Here is a 16,733-nt window from a genome sequence, read left to right as displayed (position 1 = left end):
ATTTTCCTTTTATAAATTAAATCTAATTGTTCCTTATTTTTCTATAGACAGTTAATTATATGTCCTAATATCTCAGTTTCCTAACAGAAAGCTGGCTGTGGAAGCCTCATTTTTCTGTCATAACCAGTCCTTTTCACCACAATTACTTATTTTGGATGCCATTCGTCTACAAAATGGCTAAGATTGAACACCATGTTCCAATCAAACTTGCATTCTTATAATCTCTGACGATAGTGGAAAAAATAAATCACAGGGCCTATAAGTCCAATGAATAAACAAATTACCTTATAACTTCTGAAGTCATTGGTAATAATTCTTTTTGCAGACAATTTTATTCTGAGCAGTGGTAAGAGGACAAGCTGAAGGACATATGGAACAAAGGAACAATGTGACTGAGTTTGTGCACTTGTGACTCACTCAAGAACCTCCAGAGTCAGAAAATATATTTACAGTGTTCTTGCTGATCTACCTGGTGACAATGGCAGGCAACCTACTCATTGTCATGACTGTGGTGGTCAACCCAGCCTTGGGTGACTCAATGTACTTCTTTCTTGGCTCCTTATCTTATATGGATGCCATTTATTCCACTACTTACCCCAAACATGATAGATTTACTATATGAGAAGAAAACCATTTCCTTCAAAGCTTGGATGACTCAGCTTTTTGTAGGTCACTTATTTGGCAGTGCTGAGATTTTGCCCCTGGTTGCCATGGCCTATGACCGCTATGTTGCTATCTGCAAACCACTGCCTTATCTGACCATCATGAACCAACGTGTGTGTGCTCTGCTACTGCTGATGGCCTGGGTTGGGGGTTCTGTGCATGCTGTGCTTCACATTCTTTTTCTTTACAATCTTCCTTTCTGTGGCCCCAATGTCATTGACCACTTCATCCGTGACATGTACCCCTTATAAAAACTCACCTGCATGGTCACCTACATCATTGGCCTCATAGTGGTGGCCAATGACAGGGCAGTCTGTGTATTCATCTTTTTCCTTTTGCTCATCTCCTGTGGGGTCTTTCTGTACTGCCTTAGGAAATTGAGTTAGAAAGGGTGGCACAAGGCCTTGTCCACCTGTGGTTCCCACATGTCCGTGGTGATTCTCTTCTTTGTTCCTTGCATTTTCATGTATGTGAGACCTCCCTCCACCTTGCCCACTGATAAATCCTTGACTGTGTTTTACACTGTTATGACCCTGATAATGAACCCCCTCATCTATACTCTAAGAAACACAGAGATAAAAAATGCCATGAGAAGGATCTGGACTAGAAAATAAATATGTGGTACCAGAGAAATGTATCTTATATGTCCATGAACTGTTGCTTCTTCAGCGGAATTATGGAGTGCTTTTTCTATTATTTTCAATTTTCCCTTAGATACAATAACTGTGTGTCAGGAACAATTCTATATAATTTTAGGGAAAAATCATTTAATTAGGCCTAGTTCTCCTGCCTACAGGCCAGCTATGGCATTTAGAGACATAATTTCATTTTGGCCTCTAGTCACAACAGAGACCTCTATGATCTGGTGGTGCTGTGATGCTCCAGAACAAGACTACACCAGCTGAAGACATCCTGGGAGGAATAAAATCTTCATCTACTCAGTTCCTCATTGTTTTTGGATTTCTGCCTCCCCCCAGTCATTTGTTACACCTTATTTATCCTGATGTACTGAACTCTCTGCAAGTCATGTTACATCTGTTTCTCCCAATGTACTGAATAAAAGGTGTGGCAATCTCGGGGTCTTTTGTCTTTGCTGTTCAGAGCAGCATTGATCAGGCACAAAGCTCAGCTTTTTTTCCAAGTCTCATTTTTTCTACCTTTCCTGTATAATCTGTAAATTCACCGTGTGCTGCCATGGCTCCCAGGAAACTTGGACTCACTGTAGAAGTTCTAGTGATGTCCCCTTTCCCTGTTCCCTACAACTGTGCACAATGGAAAATGTTTGTCATGTGAATTTTTCCAACAATCAACATACCTTTAATGTCTCCTAGAATTTGTTAGAAAATATATATAATTTTTAGTATAAAAGTCATGCTGAGTCAATATATTTGTATGCCATATTGAATATTGTAATTTTTTTACTTAATGAAATATTTCTTTATGTTTCTTACATAAAGTTATTCTGTTTAAGGATTAATAGTTGCCATGACCAATATTGAAATAATAAAATAAAAAATATTTGGTTTCTATTTTCTTCACAAGTTCAAAAGCTATTAATATATTATATTCAGATTGAACTACATATTTTTGCATTTGTAGAATATTTTTATTAATTTTATTGGTACATTTTAGATCTACAATATGATGACATTCATCATTGGGAATTTGTACCTTTACATGATACAACTTGGTTCGTACTTTTTCCCCATTCCCCTGCCCTCCCTTCAATCCCTCAATGCTTCCCTATTTACAAAGAGTTGGTTTCCATTTTTACCTTTTCTTATATTTATTCCTTTCCCTTTTTACCTTTCCTCTACCCCTCCCACTTCCTTTCCCCTTTGGACTATTTTTTTCCTATTTCACATTATCTATTATACATTTTGGTCCTTATTTACACTTTCAGTTTCTCATGCCAGATAAACTATTTGGTATTTACACTATGGTAAATGGAAAGAATACTTTATTTTTAATATTAATCATAAAGAGACAAGTATAAAATGATATGAATACAGGGGATCCATAGAGAAACATCTGAAAGCTCCTTATTTTCCTAAGGGAAAATGCTGTAACGTTTCCCATAAAGGCAATTTGTTTTGTTTCATATGTTCATAAAATAATGATCTGTAGGAAAACCATCATGGTGGATTGGAGCTAGCAGTGAACTGGAAACACTGGGAGGCTGCTCACCAGCTTCTTCAGGGACTCAGAAAGGGGGATGAATGAAAATCTCTAATATTGGAAGACAATATGCTAGAGAACTCCACTGCATAATATCCATACCAGAAGTACTTGGAGAGTGAAGTAGGAATGGCACTGTATCCTGACACTGTTCGCCACTCATCTGTTGGAGAAGCCACTTTGGGAGAGTAGCTGGCCTCCCAAGGGAAGAAGCTATGTACAGTAGAGGTGCTCAGGCACCAGACTGAGCTGTCCAATGGCTCAGGATCACCAGCCCAGTTTGGAGGTCAACTCCAGTGAAAACACTGTCTTTAGGAATGTCCACTCCTGAGAGATGAGGCACAGTAGAGCACTGAAAGCTGGAGTGCTACATGCAGGATCTATCTGAGAAGTTGGGTGGCTCTGATTTTAGCTCAGTTCTGGTATATCCCACCTTGGGGAGTGTCTAGTTTCCTAAGGAATGTGCTCAACACATCATGGCAGCAGGCCTGGAATTGGGCAGCTCCCAGTTCCAACACTGATTGCAGCTTGAGGATAGTGCCATCTTGGAGGAGCCTCCAACCCCTCAGCAAAGAGGGCTGCAGCTGGGCTGCTGCATTTAGCACCTAGCTGAGCAGTCACTCCCCTATGCCCACCTGCCCTCACTATCTTCTCACTGAGAGACAGAGCCCAGAGAGTGAGATATGCAGATTAGAATCCCTCAAATTAGGACACCAACAAAGGCATGCTCTATAAATCACTGAATTAGTACCAGTGAGCCCTAGGTACAGAGATAAACTAGAGCATGGTCTTGAAAGAAAAGACCTGGAACCAGGAAGGAACATGAAGTGGCTGTGACCAGTGTAATCTGGTGGTAGAAAAGAGATAGTGGAGCAGCACCACAGTGGGCACAACACCAGAGCCATACAATGGTCCTCAAGCTCTGTGCCCATCAGATGCTTTATCCCTTTCCCCACTGTCCAGATATCACAGTATCCAGACTCCTGCTGTACCCTTTCTTTGGTCCACTAAAGCCTGCTGAGCTAGGAGCCAATGTGAACTCCCTGCTATTGACTCCTAGATGGTCCTGAGGTCTAACTAGCTCTTTTCTGAACTCTCAACACCACTGAATTTATGAACCTAATGGAAAACCTAAGAGAAGTATGAACAGAATATTAAGAATGTCCAGTGCATCACAGAGGAGTAGCAATGTCAGTCACATGAGCTCTCCCTTGGAGCATGATATACACAGCTGCAGGGATTATACTGGAGGGAAGGGGACCGGGATCAAAGAAGCCCCAGCCTCAGAGTGAAGTGGAATTCCAGGTGCTTCTCCATTCTCACTCTGCCCTCCCAACCTCTGCAACAGTGGAAGATATCAGATCACAGCAGAGAAATAAAAACATCTAGTTCCTGATGCCCCTGATGCAGCTGAAATATAACAGGGCTGTACCTGAAGAGGGAACCAGAAACAAAACTTCATGTTTCTCCTGAAGAAGCCCCTTTAGCTTTGTGCTCTTGTGTGCTTATTTCTTTATGTTTTTATTTTCTTTTTTGCTTTTTATTTGATATCTGTGCAAGGTTTTTATGTATGTGAAGCAAAGTATAAGAATTAATTAGTAGCTATTTATATGGGTAGCAATTTAACCAATGTGAGAAAAAAGTATCAGATCTTGAATTAAAGGTTGAAGTAATAAATCATTTTGAGGTAATCAATCTCAGTAATAGACTAAAAACAAGAAGACATCATGGAAGCTGGATTTAACAGCAGTTAGGTAGGAGAAAGAGAAACAAACAAACAACCTAAGAATTATTGGAGTAAAGGAAACACTATAAGAGACTTAATGGTATAAGGAACTTATTCACTGAAATCATAGCAATTTCCAAATGTAGGAAAATTATTCAATTTTAGGTAAATAGGGCTTATAGAATCCCAAATAACCATGACCAGAAAGGAGCTTCTTCTGACACATTATAGTCAAAAGTACAGAAATTCAGCCCAAATAGAAAATAAAAAAGATTTTAGAGGAAACAGCAAATAACATAAAAGGCAAGCCTATCAGGATAATAGCAAGTTTCTTATCACATACTTCATTGGCGAGGAGAGCTTGGAGCAAAGTTTTTTCAAACCAGAAAATAAAACACCTGTTATTCAAGACCTCTATATTATAACTGGTGAAGAAATAAAATCTTTACATGCCAAAAAAATCCTAATGAAATTCATAAATATATAACCAGCATTGCAGAAAATACCTTAGCAAAACCTAGATGGAGAAAGGGAGGCCTCCAGAACCAAAAAGCCCAAAGGAAAGTAGAGTAATATATCTAACACTGAGAGGAGTTAAATAAAAGAAAAAAATAAAGCAATCAGCACTGGATAAAACACTGGAGTGGCAGGATTCAGTAAACCCTTAACATACTAATATTGTCAATGGTGTTAATTTTGCAGTTAAAAAAGTGGAAAATTGGAAATAAACTCTACACATGTTGTCCGCAATGACATAATTCATCACAAAGGAAACACATAGACTGAAAATGAAAGTATTGAAAACAGTACACCATGAATCTGGAGCCTGCAAGAAAGCAGAAGCATTTATGCTTTTCAGACAAAGTAGATGTCAAGCCAAAACTGATGAGAAAAGCATAAGAAGGTCATTATACATTGGAAAATAGAACAATTCAACAACACAAGAGTACAATTGTAAAGATATATGCACCAAATGTCAATGTAATCAATTTTATAAAACAAAAGCTATCAGACTAAAAAGACAGATTTATACCAAACAATCATAGCAGCGGACTTATATATCTGTCTCACAAATAGGCAGGTCATCTAATCAATAAATGAACAAAGAAGTATCAGTGTTGGAGCATAGCAATGAACAAATGTATTTAACAAAAATCTACTGGGTGCTTCATCCATCAACAGCAGAATACACATACTTTTCAGTGGAACATTGAAATTTTCCCAAAATATGTTAAGCATGCTGAAAGAAATACAAAAATTTGAAAAGTAATCCTCTTCATAATATTGAATATGGAGAAATGAAAGTAGAAATCAATGGCAAAAGAAATTGCAAAAACTATGCAAACACATGGAGATTAAATAATACTCTTTTGAATAGTCATTGGTTCATAAACAAAATCAGAGAAACATTACAAATTTCTTTTTAAGACCCAAGTCTCTATACTTTAGGAACTTTTCATAGGTTGGAAGCTGTCTGGGGGACATTGCAGTGGATCCTCAAGTTATGACTGGCCTGACATATGAACAACTTGGCTTAATTAGGTTAATGTAAGATTCATCTGCCTCTTGTTATCTATAACATGTACTGTATTGACTTACAACCAACTTGAGTTACAACCAGCCCTGAGGAGCCAATCAAGTATGTAGGTCAAGGGCCCTCTGTACTTCATTTGAATTTGTTCCTATATACTAAAACACTAATCTACTAAAAGAGTAATAATACAAAAAACTACAGAGTGAATTTGCACATATTTAGAAGGATTGGTTTCTGGTTAAAATTATCAAGTGAGTTTCTAAGAACTGAAATGCTGCCAAAGCTGGAGTATATCTTCAGGCAGTATCTATCCTTAATATATAATGTTCTATTAGTCAGCTTTGCTGTCACTTGGACAAAAACATTAATATTCACAATATTGAATACAGAATTTTAATGAACTTATGATTTTGGGGCATGGTTAACTAATTCCAGGAAGAAAAGGCATGATAAAAGAGCATGGCTGAAGTAGGTTGCTCAACCCATGGCTGCCATGAAGCAGCATGAGGGAAGGAAGGGGTAAAGGACAATAACACATTCTTACAGGTTTCACCCAGTAAACCGCTCCATCTTACCAGGTCCTAGCTCAGAGCACATGAAATTTCTGGGAGTATATTGTAGCTTTAAAGCATAGCAATCTGTTCCAATCCCCATAAGGTTCATGTTCGTCACATTAAGTGTATTTAGTTCATCTCTAAGAGTTGCAAGTTTTAAGAGTTTTAGCACTGCCAAAAGGTCCCAGTTCAAAATCTCTTCTGAGACACAAGGCAAACTGTTAAATATGGGCCCTTCAAAACTAAAATAAATTAAATTGTTCCAACGTACAATGTCCCAGAGCTACCATTATCCATCCCCAAAGGTAGAAATAGGCAGAATGAAAGGAAAAAACCCAAAGCAGAACAGGAATCCAGCAGAACAAATGTTAAGTTCTGCACTTCCAAATCTAGCCTCTGGGGCACATGTTGGTGAAAGGTGACCTTCATCTTGCTTGGGCTGCTCTGCTCTTGTGTCCTTGCTGGTTGCCACCCACATGGCATCTCTCTTAGGCTGGCTCTACACATACCCTGCAGGGTTTTTGCAGAACATTCCATGTTCCTGGCATTCCCAGCTCTCTGTGGTCTCCACTGTATTTCCAGCTATACTGTTACAGCTTTCTGCATCACCCTTTATGATCCTCATTGCATAGTCACCCAAAATCTCTTTTAAAACCATGGCAGGAGTTTAAGTTGTCTGTATCTTACAAGTGCTTGGTTTCTGGCCAAGCTGCCATTTTCCCCCATCTTACAGCTCCAGTCAATAAGGAAGGTAAGCTCTCCTTTATTATGACATAGGTTAATATGGCAGATATTATGATAAGTCATAGAAGTCAGACACAGAAAGACAGTGCATTAAGTCACATATAGAATATGAAATAGTCAAACTCATTAAAGTATAGAGCAGAATAAGGGTTAACAGAGCCTGGAGAATGAAGGAAATCAGGAAGACTATCAGGTAGCCTTGGTTCTTTGTAGTTATTTGTACAGGTTGGAAAGTTTGGATACAGAAGACAAAAGATTTCTGCATTCTAGTGTACAGCATGGAAGCTAAAACAAAGATGATTATATTGTATACTTGATACTTGTTAAAAGAATCATACTGTACACTTGAAATATGCTAAGAAGACAAAATATTTTAACCACAAAAATAAACCAAAGAAAAATGTTGATTTTCTGCGGGATGGGGGCATTAATGACCTTAATTTTTGTGATCATTTGATATTGTATACATTTATCAAAACATCAAGTTCTATGCCTTAAGTACATGTGATTCTCTTTTGGCAATTATATCTCAATAGAGCTGAAAAAATTCAAAAAATAGAAACGAGTACTAACAATACTACAGAAATATGACTTCTCAAATCAATCGAATATTTCTGTGAAGTATTTTTTAAATTTTGTAGCATATATTCCAGTAGAGCTGGAGAGTTATCTTGTTGCAAATTCAAATGAGTTGCTAAACTACTAAATAATTAGGGGAAATTCAGCTATTTTTTGTCATCAATTTTGAGTTTAGTTTCTTATTATCAGATATATAATCTATATGATTTAAGAAGTTTGAGATATATAGTCATGTGTGTTATGTTTTGTCTATTTTGGTGAATGCTTCCCAAATATTTAGAGATATACTGAATAATCTCACATCTCTTTACTTTCCCTATTCTTGTTCTAATATACATTGTAACAATTGCCTTGTTCAAAACTATGTGATTCACACAATTTTTTAATTCCAGGCAAATCAAACCTTATCTGCTTTTTAATCAAGCTCCATCTGTGACTTATCATTTTTTCTCTTTAAAGTATTTGAACAATAAAATTTATCATTTTTTATACAGTACAATTAAGAATTTCATTCTATTATCAGTCTTGGTTTTATTGGCATATTTAAGAAATCTTTGTGGAACCCAAAGTCACGAAAATTATCTCTAATGTTGCTGTTTCAATCCTTTATAGTTTATGGGTTACATGTAGGTCTACAACTCATTTTTTTAAACTCATGTTTATTGTATGAGGTATTGATCAATGTAAATTTTTAAAAATGATATTGCATTACTCTAGCACATTTTTTGGATAAGACTACTATTTCTTATTGAATTGCCTATGCACGTCAGTAAAAAATCATCCAGTGTTTGGATCTACTTCTATCTCTTCTGTGTTTTTGATCTTCATGTACATCCATTCTCTGATATTGTAGTTTATGTTACATGTAGAAATCCAGTACTGTGAGATATTCAACTCTGTCCTTTTTCAAAAGTTTTCTGGCTCTTATTCCTTTTTTTGTTTGCTTCCATATAAATCTTTGAGCCAGATTGTGAATTCTCTAAAAAAATTATAAATGGTATATTGTTTACAATTTCTTTGAAAGTATAGATCAATTATAGTTTGACCTCCTAATAATAATGAATCTCTTCATGGTTATAGCTCATCTCCTCACATGTATTGATTTCTTTTAATTTGTTTCCTCAGTATTTGGTAGTTTCATTATACCATACCACATAGTTCTATAGGACATATATCAGTGTAATTTGATGTCTTCAACTTGCTGGGGAAGATGCTCAGAAGAAGCATAGCTGAGTCAAATATAAATGACCATTAATTTTTTGAAGAACCTCCATATTGATTTCCATAATGGTTATACTCATTTATATCCCATTACTACTTGGGGAAAATAATCATATTAAGAATAAAGAATTTGACTGGATGAGGACCAAGGGATTGCCTTTCCCTGACCACCTACCTCATAGCTGAGGTGCCTGGGACCAGAAAGGACACTGTTATGTGCTTGAAAAGATATCACAGTGTTGTGCAGCAGAGAGAGGGCTTCTCCAAGGCTCATTGTTAAAAACTGAAGCCCACAGGGAGAACAAAGAGATCTACTGTAATAAAAACACAGTGGACTATAGCAGTTGGTGAGTTGGTGGGCTCAGCATCTTCTACTGGAACCTGGACTCACTGTGGGGGAAGGGTGGCTCAAACATGCAGCAGAACCATGCAGAATTCAAAGCCACAGGAGGTCAGGGAGTTTAATTCTGGCTTCACAGCCAGAAACCAGCTTGAATCTCAGTGGACTAGGGCTGGCTCACTGAGATTAATTGACTTGAATCTGGACATTGCTGCCCATGTTGTATATCAGTGAGAGCAGAGACATGCCTTAAAGGCAACATTTTTTCCCTTTTTCTTTCTCTCTCTCTTTCTTTCTTTCTTTCTTTCTTTCTTTTCTTCTTCTTCTTCTTTCTTCTTCTTCATTTCTCTGCTTTCTTGTTCCTGTTTTTGTCCTATTTTTTTCTTGATTGTTTTTAATTTTACAGGAGAGTGAATACAGTTTCTAATTTTCCTGTTTCTGTTAGATTGTTCTCTTCTTGTTTTTGTTTCTTCCTTCTCTCTTTTCTCCTCACCAGTTTCTAAAAGTTTATATAATCTTCCTGTGTCCCCTGGGCCAATTCCTCACCTTTCCCCCTGCTATCTTTCTACTGTTTTCTCCTACTCCTTCTAAGTCTTCTTCCTGGATGGTAAATTCACTATATTGAAGGGCTTATTTACTGAAAACATATTGCTAGTTAGTCCTTGATTTTCTCATATAAACACAAGTCTAGCTCATGCAGTTAAAAGTTCCAGACTGACAGCACAATTTCTCATTTTCTAAACTGTGTTTGATGCTATTGTTGTTGCTGATTTTATTATTTTGTCAAAGTGACATGATTGTTCTAGTTAGTTGTCCTTCTGGTATACTAAAACTGAGATTGTCTGAGGGTCATTACAGACTCAAAACCCAGTGACCAGGTATACCTGGAAGACTCCTCTGAGAAGTAGCAATTCCCTAGGGCTTCCAAATATTAACAATAAAGATACTAACCAATAAGCAATATACAAGTATCAACTCAGGAATTAAAAAAATATATTAACAACAAAAAAATAAAAATGAGAAGAAAACTAAACAAGATGAAAACCCAGACTTCCAGCTCGCCAAAGGCAAATACAGGGGGCAACAGAGTGGAACATCGCAAAATTCAACTATCTGAACTCCCTGAACCAATAACAAAATAAGCAATGAAATGGATGAACAAGGCTCTAGAAAAAAATAAAAAAGAAATAATCTCCCAGATTACTGAAGAAATGGTGACCAGAATGAAAGACATGCTTTAGTGACTCTAGAACAGAAACTGATTTAAAAAAACAGAGGACTTCAGGAACATGATGGAGCTGGGGATTTAGCTCAGTGGTGCCATACTTGCCTGGCAAGTGCAAGATCCTGAGTTTGATTCCTAGTACTGGGAAAAAGTAAGAATATGATGGAAACCATAAATACCCAGCATAGAAAAGAAAGGAAAGGAGGGAAAGGAAAAATTATGAGAAAAGAAAGAAATGGAAACAAAGTCTATGTAAATAGGGAAGGGTGGAGGGGGTGAAGGCTTCACAGGTAATGGGGAAAAAATAAGAACTGAGATACATCATGTACAGGTTCAAGCACCCAATGATAAATGTAAATGTATTGTTTACCTAAAATGCACCAATAATAGAATTTATGGGAAAAAAAGAAAAGAAATGGAACCCATGAAACAGATTCAAACAGATATCTAGAAGATTAAGAACTCCACTAAATTATACACAGCAGAATGAACCAATGTGAGGACAGAAAATCAGATTTTTAAAAAAGTGATTTCTTAAACACAGCAATCGACCATGAGAAATCGATCCAGCAGCTGGCACATGATGCAAGGAATAACATAAGACCGATCAGAATCAATGAAACAGCAGGCGATTGTGCAAATGACATAAAGAACTGTTCATGGAAGTAATGGCCAAAAACTTCCCAAGCAGGGGAATAGCATTTGGCAAACAGAAAATTAAGGTAAATAGGAATTCAGTTAGCCATGATAAAAAATCAACACCTAGGCATATAATAGTCAAGATTCCAGAAACTAAGAACAAATATTAAATACAGAAAAAAGAAACAAATCACATACAAAAGAAATCCCATCAGAATCACTGCAGACTTTTCAACACAAACCCTCAAGTTAAGAGTGTGGAATGAAGTTTTTCAAGCCCTAAAATAAAACAATCTCCAACCCAGATTGATGTACCCTGCAAAAATGTCTTTCAAAATCAATGAAGAAATGACATACTTTCACAACAGAGAATACCTGAGGAACTACATGAACACCAAACCAGCACTCCAAAAGATTCTAAACAATGTCCTAGAAAAACTCCATGATGGTCACAACTCTATGAAACCCAAAAGAATGAAGCCATCAGGCAAGGCAACAAATTTAATGGAAAGGGTTAAAATAAAAAATAAAATAGCCAACAACAGGAAAATGTCATGACAAAGATGTCAGTACATATCAGTTATAACCATCAATGTTAATGGCTTCAATTCACCAATTAAATAGACTTGCAGAATGGATCAAGAAGCAAGATCCAATAATATGCTGCATACAATAAACACACTTAATTCAAAAAGAAATTCATAGACTGAAAGTCTAACTATGGAAAGTAATAGTGCATGTGACAGGAAACCTGGAAAAAAGCAGGGGTAACTATCCTATTTTCAGACAAAGTGGATTTCATACCAAAACTAATTAAGAGAGACAAAGAAAGTCACTATATCCTTGTAAAGGAAACAATCCAAGAGGAAGAGATGACAATCACAAATATATGTACCAGATACTACTGCATCCAACTATATAAAACAAATATTAGCAAGTATGAAGAATCAAATAAGCACTAATACAATACTAGTGTGGGATCTCTATACTCCACCAAAAATAAAGAATAAATATTCTTGGGCTGGGGATTTAGCTCAGTGGTTTCCCTGCCTGCTACGCAAGTGCAAGGACCCGAGTTCGATCCCCGGTACCAAAAAAGAAAGAAAGAAAGAAAAAGAATGTAAGAACAAATATTCTTGGGCCAGGGATTTAGCTCAGTGGTTCTGCTGCCTGCCTCGCAAGCGCAAGGACCTGAGTTCGATCCCCAGTACCCCCCCAAAAAAACTAAAAAAGAATAAATATTCTTCATATATATATATATAGAATAAAAAATAAAGAATTCATATAAATAATAAATAAATAATTCATATTCCATGACAGTGGAAATGGTATTCTAGATAGTTTTATTCTTCTGAAACCTCAGTGTATTGCCTACTCTCAGAATCCTGCTTATAGTCTCATTGGATTTATTTAAGGAAACATCTCCCATTGAGATAGAGCAACAGAATGATTCAATAATATGCAATGTGTTTGAAATACAGATAAAGTGCCCAAAGTCTTTGTCCTTATCTCAAGGAATGTTTGTCTATAATAGTATTTACATAAATGTTTTATTAGCATTAAACATGATATATTCAAGGCATGATAGAATAAGGATTCAATTTTCCTTCATTCTTTAGTTAGTCCTAAATTCAACCATGGTGTATGAAGTCAATCCACTGTACTGGACTGGAAATCCAAACATTCTGAAGGCTAGATCATTGTTTTATTTTTTAAAATAAAAATTCCAAATATATGTGTCAGCTATTCATGATTCCTTTTACTGCAAAACTTAATGTTTTAAACCTCAAAATGTTTATTTAATGTTTGTTTGCTTTAAGGACAAATTTTGCTAAAACTGAAGATCTAGGTCTCGGTATAATAGATTCAGATTTCTTGCAGTTACAGGACATTGTTAATATTAGCTTAAAAAATTTCAACAAATTTAAAAGTAATTTTTAAAAATGTCCAAGAAATCAACCTTCCTGAAAGCATGGAAAGAATTGGTCACTGGAAATATTCCAAGGAACAGCTATGGTGCCTGCATTATTTTGCTTTCTGTGTATGAAGAGGTGGCTTTGGTGCATGAAACTGGTATTGGTTAGCACCAAGGAGAAGCAGCATAAAACAGAACTGGGAACAAATGACTCTGTCCTTGTGCAGGTAATTCAGGAAGGTTATGTACTTGTATGATTCTAAGGGAGGCTTTTCACTATGTACACTGATGACATAGGTCCTCAGTCTTTATTAAGTTCTAAATCATTCTGGTAGTTATGTGCTGCAGTCCTTTGTTATAGCTAAGATATGTGTATATTGATTCCAATATTGAAAAATTCTCTAGCATATTTAAAATTTATAAAAATGTTGAATAAATTTTCCCCTTCTAATAATTGTTATTCTTACAAATTAATTGCACATGTAACTATTTGGGAGACTCTTGGTTAGCAGGCATTTGTCAATTTTTTGATAGTATCAATGGAACTGTCTTCTGAATATTGTTTGAAATGCTAAAAATTAAGTATGATTTAGCATCTGTAGAAGTTAAAGAGTGACTCTAGAGAATATAGTGTAATACATACTTGAGTATGAGGTTTTGAGTTAATTCAAAAGAATTTTGTGTCAAGTAAGAGAAGAAGTCAAACTGACTTTGGACTTAAGTGATGAGGTTTGTATATCATGAGCAGAGAATTGCATTTCAATGCTTGATTGAAAGAGAAGTGGAGTCAGTGATAGAATTTTTAAATATAAAGTATACTGTGTGAATATGCTAACAGAAGGCTTCAATAGAGGAAGTAAAATAAGGATATACAAAACAGAAGGGAAGACTGGAAGACCAGTGTTAGGAGTAATAAAGATGAAATCAACAGTACGAGCAGAGACATGGGCCATAGTTATAAAGAAAGATGTTCCATGTCTATGAAGAGGGAGCAGGGCAAAAATGATAAATAATATTGAAGTAAATGTCATTAGAGATTAGAGGGCAACTGCCATTACTATGGTTATTTAAAAGAGAATATTGTACTAGTGAAGATGATTCCACTTACAATAGTTTTCTTTCTCTGTGTGCAGTCTTCCTGTCTGTCTTTCATCATCTGTCTCACTGCCCTGCTCTCCTCCCTTTCTCTCCTCTCTTCTCCTCTCTTTTCTCTCCTCCTCCCTAAACTGCTTTTGTGTATTTATTTATTATACCCTTTAATACATTCTTAAAATATTTTAAAATTGTCAAATGTGTCAACCTGAGATTCTATTACCTGAGAAGGTTCTTCTATCCCAAGAATGTAGAAAATGACATTTACTTTGTTACCAAGAAGTAAATATAAATGTCTTACTATTGTTTTATATTAAATATTTAATCCATCTTTTTCTTTATGATGTTAGCACTCTGTGCACTTCCATTAGCTTCCAGACACAAACTAGTTGTGGAAGACTCATTTTTCTTTCACAAACCATCCTTTTCTCACAGGTCTCTGATTTTCTATTTCTCCCATGATTATTTTATAAGATCTCTAAATTTATGCTCCATCAAATTTGAATCCTTATAAAAAATTACACTTCAGGAACAGATATTTATAATGCTTATTTAAAGAATGAATAAGCATCCTAAAATATTCTAAACTTACTAGTAATAATTCTTTCTGCAGACAGTTTTGTTCTGAGAAGTTATAGGAGGACAGGCAGAAGGACAGATGGAACAAAGGAACAATGTGACTGAGTTTGTGCTCTTGGGGTTCATTCAGAGCCTCCAGGGTCAGAAAATATTATTTGCTGTGTTCCTGCTGATCTATGTGGTGACAATGGCAAGCAACCTACTCATTATTGTAACTATGGTTCTCAGCCCAGCCTTGAATTCTCCAATGTACTTCTTTCTTGGCTACTTACCATTTATGTATGTTGCTTATTCTAACAAATTTGTTGATAGACCTACTCCATGTCTTGAAAACCATTTCCTTCCAAGCATGTATGACTCAACTTTTTTCAGAACAGTTTTTTGGTGGTGCTGAGATAATACTCTTGGTTGCCATGGCCTATGACTGGTATATGGCCATCTACATAACCCTGCATTATCTGACCATCATGAACCACCAAGTGTGTGTTCTACTGTTGGTTTTGGCCTTGGTTGGATGTTTTGTTCATGCTATACTGCACATTTTGTTTGTTTGTAATCTTCCCGTCTGTGACCCCAATGTCATTGACCATTTCATCTGTGACATGTACCCCTTATTAAAACTTGTATGTGCTGAAACTTACATTATTGGCCTCACAGTGCTGGCCAATGATGGGCCAATCTGTACAGTCATTCTTGCTCTCTTATTAATCTCCTATGGGATCATTCTGCACTTGCTGAAAAACTCGAGTCAGGAAGGCAGGAGCAAGGCCTTGTCCATCTGTGGCTCCTTGCATTGTTCTCTTTGTGAGACCTCCATTTACCTTCCCCACTGATAAGTACTTAGCTGTGTTTTACACTGTAATCACTCTGATATTGGACCCCCTCATCTATACTCTGAGAAATGCAGAGATGAAAAGTGCCATGAAGAAGCTCTGGACAAGAAAATAACATGAAGTGACAGAGAATCATATTATTTGTGTTCCTTGAAGTGAGTTGTTTCTTCCAAAGAAGCCACATGTGATTATTTCATTAAACTTAATTTTTGCTTGGGTTTAATAGTTGTACATGATGGAAAACATTTATTATGTGAATTCTTCCAATGATCATCATACAGTTTTCAGACTATTAGAAATTGAGAGGCCTCTAGAGGCTGTGAGTCCCCCTGGCCTTCCTGTCTCTGGGCTCCTGCTCCAACATAGCTTCCTATGAAGCTGTAAGCTGCATTCCTGGAGGACTTGCCATGCAGGATTTTAGCCTCAATGTCTAGAGTCTTCTGCACTCTTCTTCAGATGCATTCTATCTGATTATTTTGGCATATATGGCATATGGCTCTTCTTCAGTCTTCTGTTCTCTATACTGTGACGATCTTGGTAAGCACTTACTTGGTAGCCTTTGTGAACAAGAATGTAAAATTTGTTCTTAAGTACAAAGTGGCACAGAAGAGAGAGAATGCTGTTTCCAAAGATGTGACTCAAAATATTTCTGAAGTTGATAGAGTAATGTCTCAAAAGGAAAAATGGGTGATTGTAATCGACAATATTGTCGATTACAACCACCGCTGAAAACTGTATGCAAAATCTATATTTGAGTAAATTTCCTCTTAATTGGAGTAAGTGCTTCAGTGTTGAAATCAGTTCCCCATTTCCCGAAACTGTGAACATTAGATAACAATATGTGCTAATAATTGATAATGTAATATAAGTTGTTTTTCTTAATGTTAATCTTTCTCATCTTTATACATCGT

The 16,733-nt window shown here is 36.3% G+C and overlaps 1 protein-coding gene and 1 pseudogene across 1 annotated transcript; both read left to right on the top strand.

Moving 5' to 3' along the window:
• The first annotated feature begins 370 nt into the window (after positions 1-370).
• Positions 371-1,277, top strand: LOC106009048 (olfactory receptor 4A15-like; annotated as a pseudogene).
• Positions 1,278-15,068: 13,791 nt separating this feature from the next.
• On the top strand, positions 15,069-15,937 carry LOC101723127 (olfactory receptor 4A47). The gene is given in 3 exon segments (XM_004851805.2): positions 15,069-15,286; positions 15,288-15,773; positions 15,775-15,937. Coding segments are annotated over 3 exon segments (867 nt in total).
• Positions 15,938-16,733: the final 796 nt, after the last annotated feature.

The sequence above is a fragment of the Heterocephalus glaber genome, unplaced genomic scaffold (assembly GCF_053883595.1).
Source record: "Heterocephalus glaber isolate CG9 unplaced genomic scaffold, H.glaber_assembly_v1.0 deba00001673, whole genome shotgun sequence".
NCBI lineage: Eukaryota > Metazoa > Chordata > Mammalia > Rodentia > Bathyergidae > Heterocephalus > Heterocephalus glaber.
Note: the sequence above shows the minus strand (reverse complement) of the source record. Positions and strands in the feature narration are given on the sequence as shown.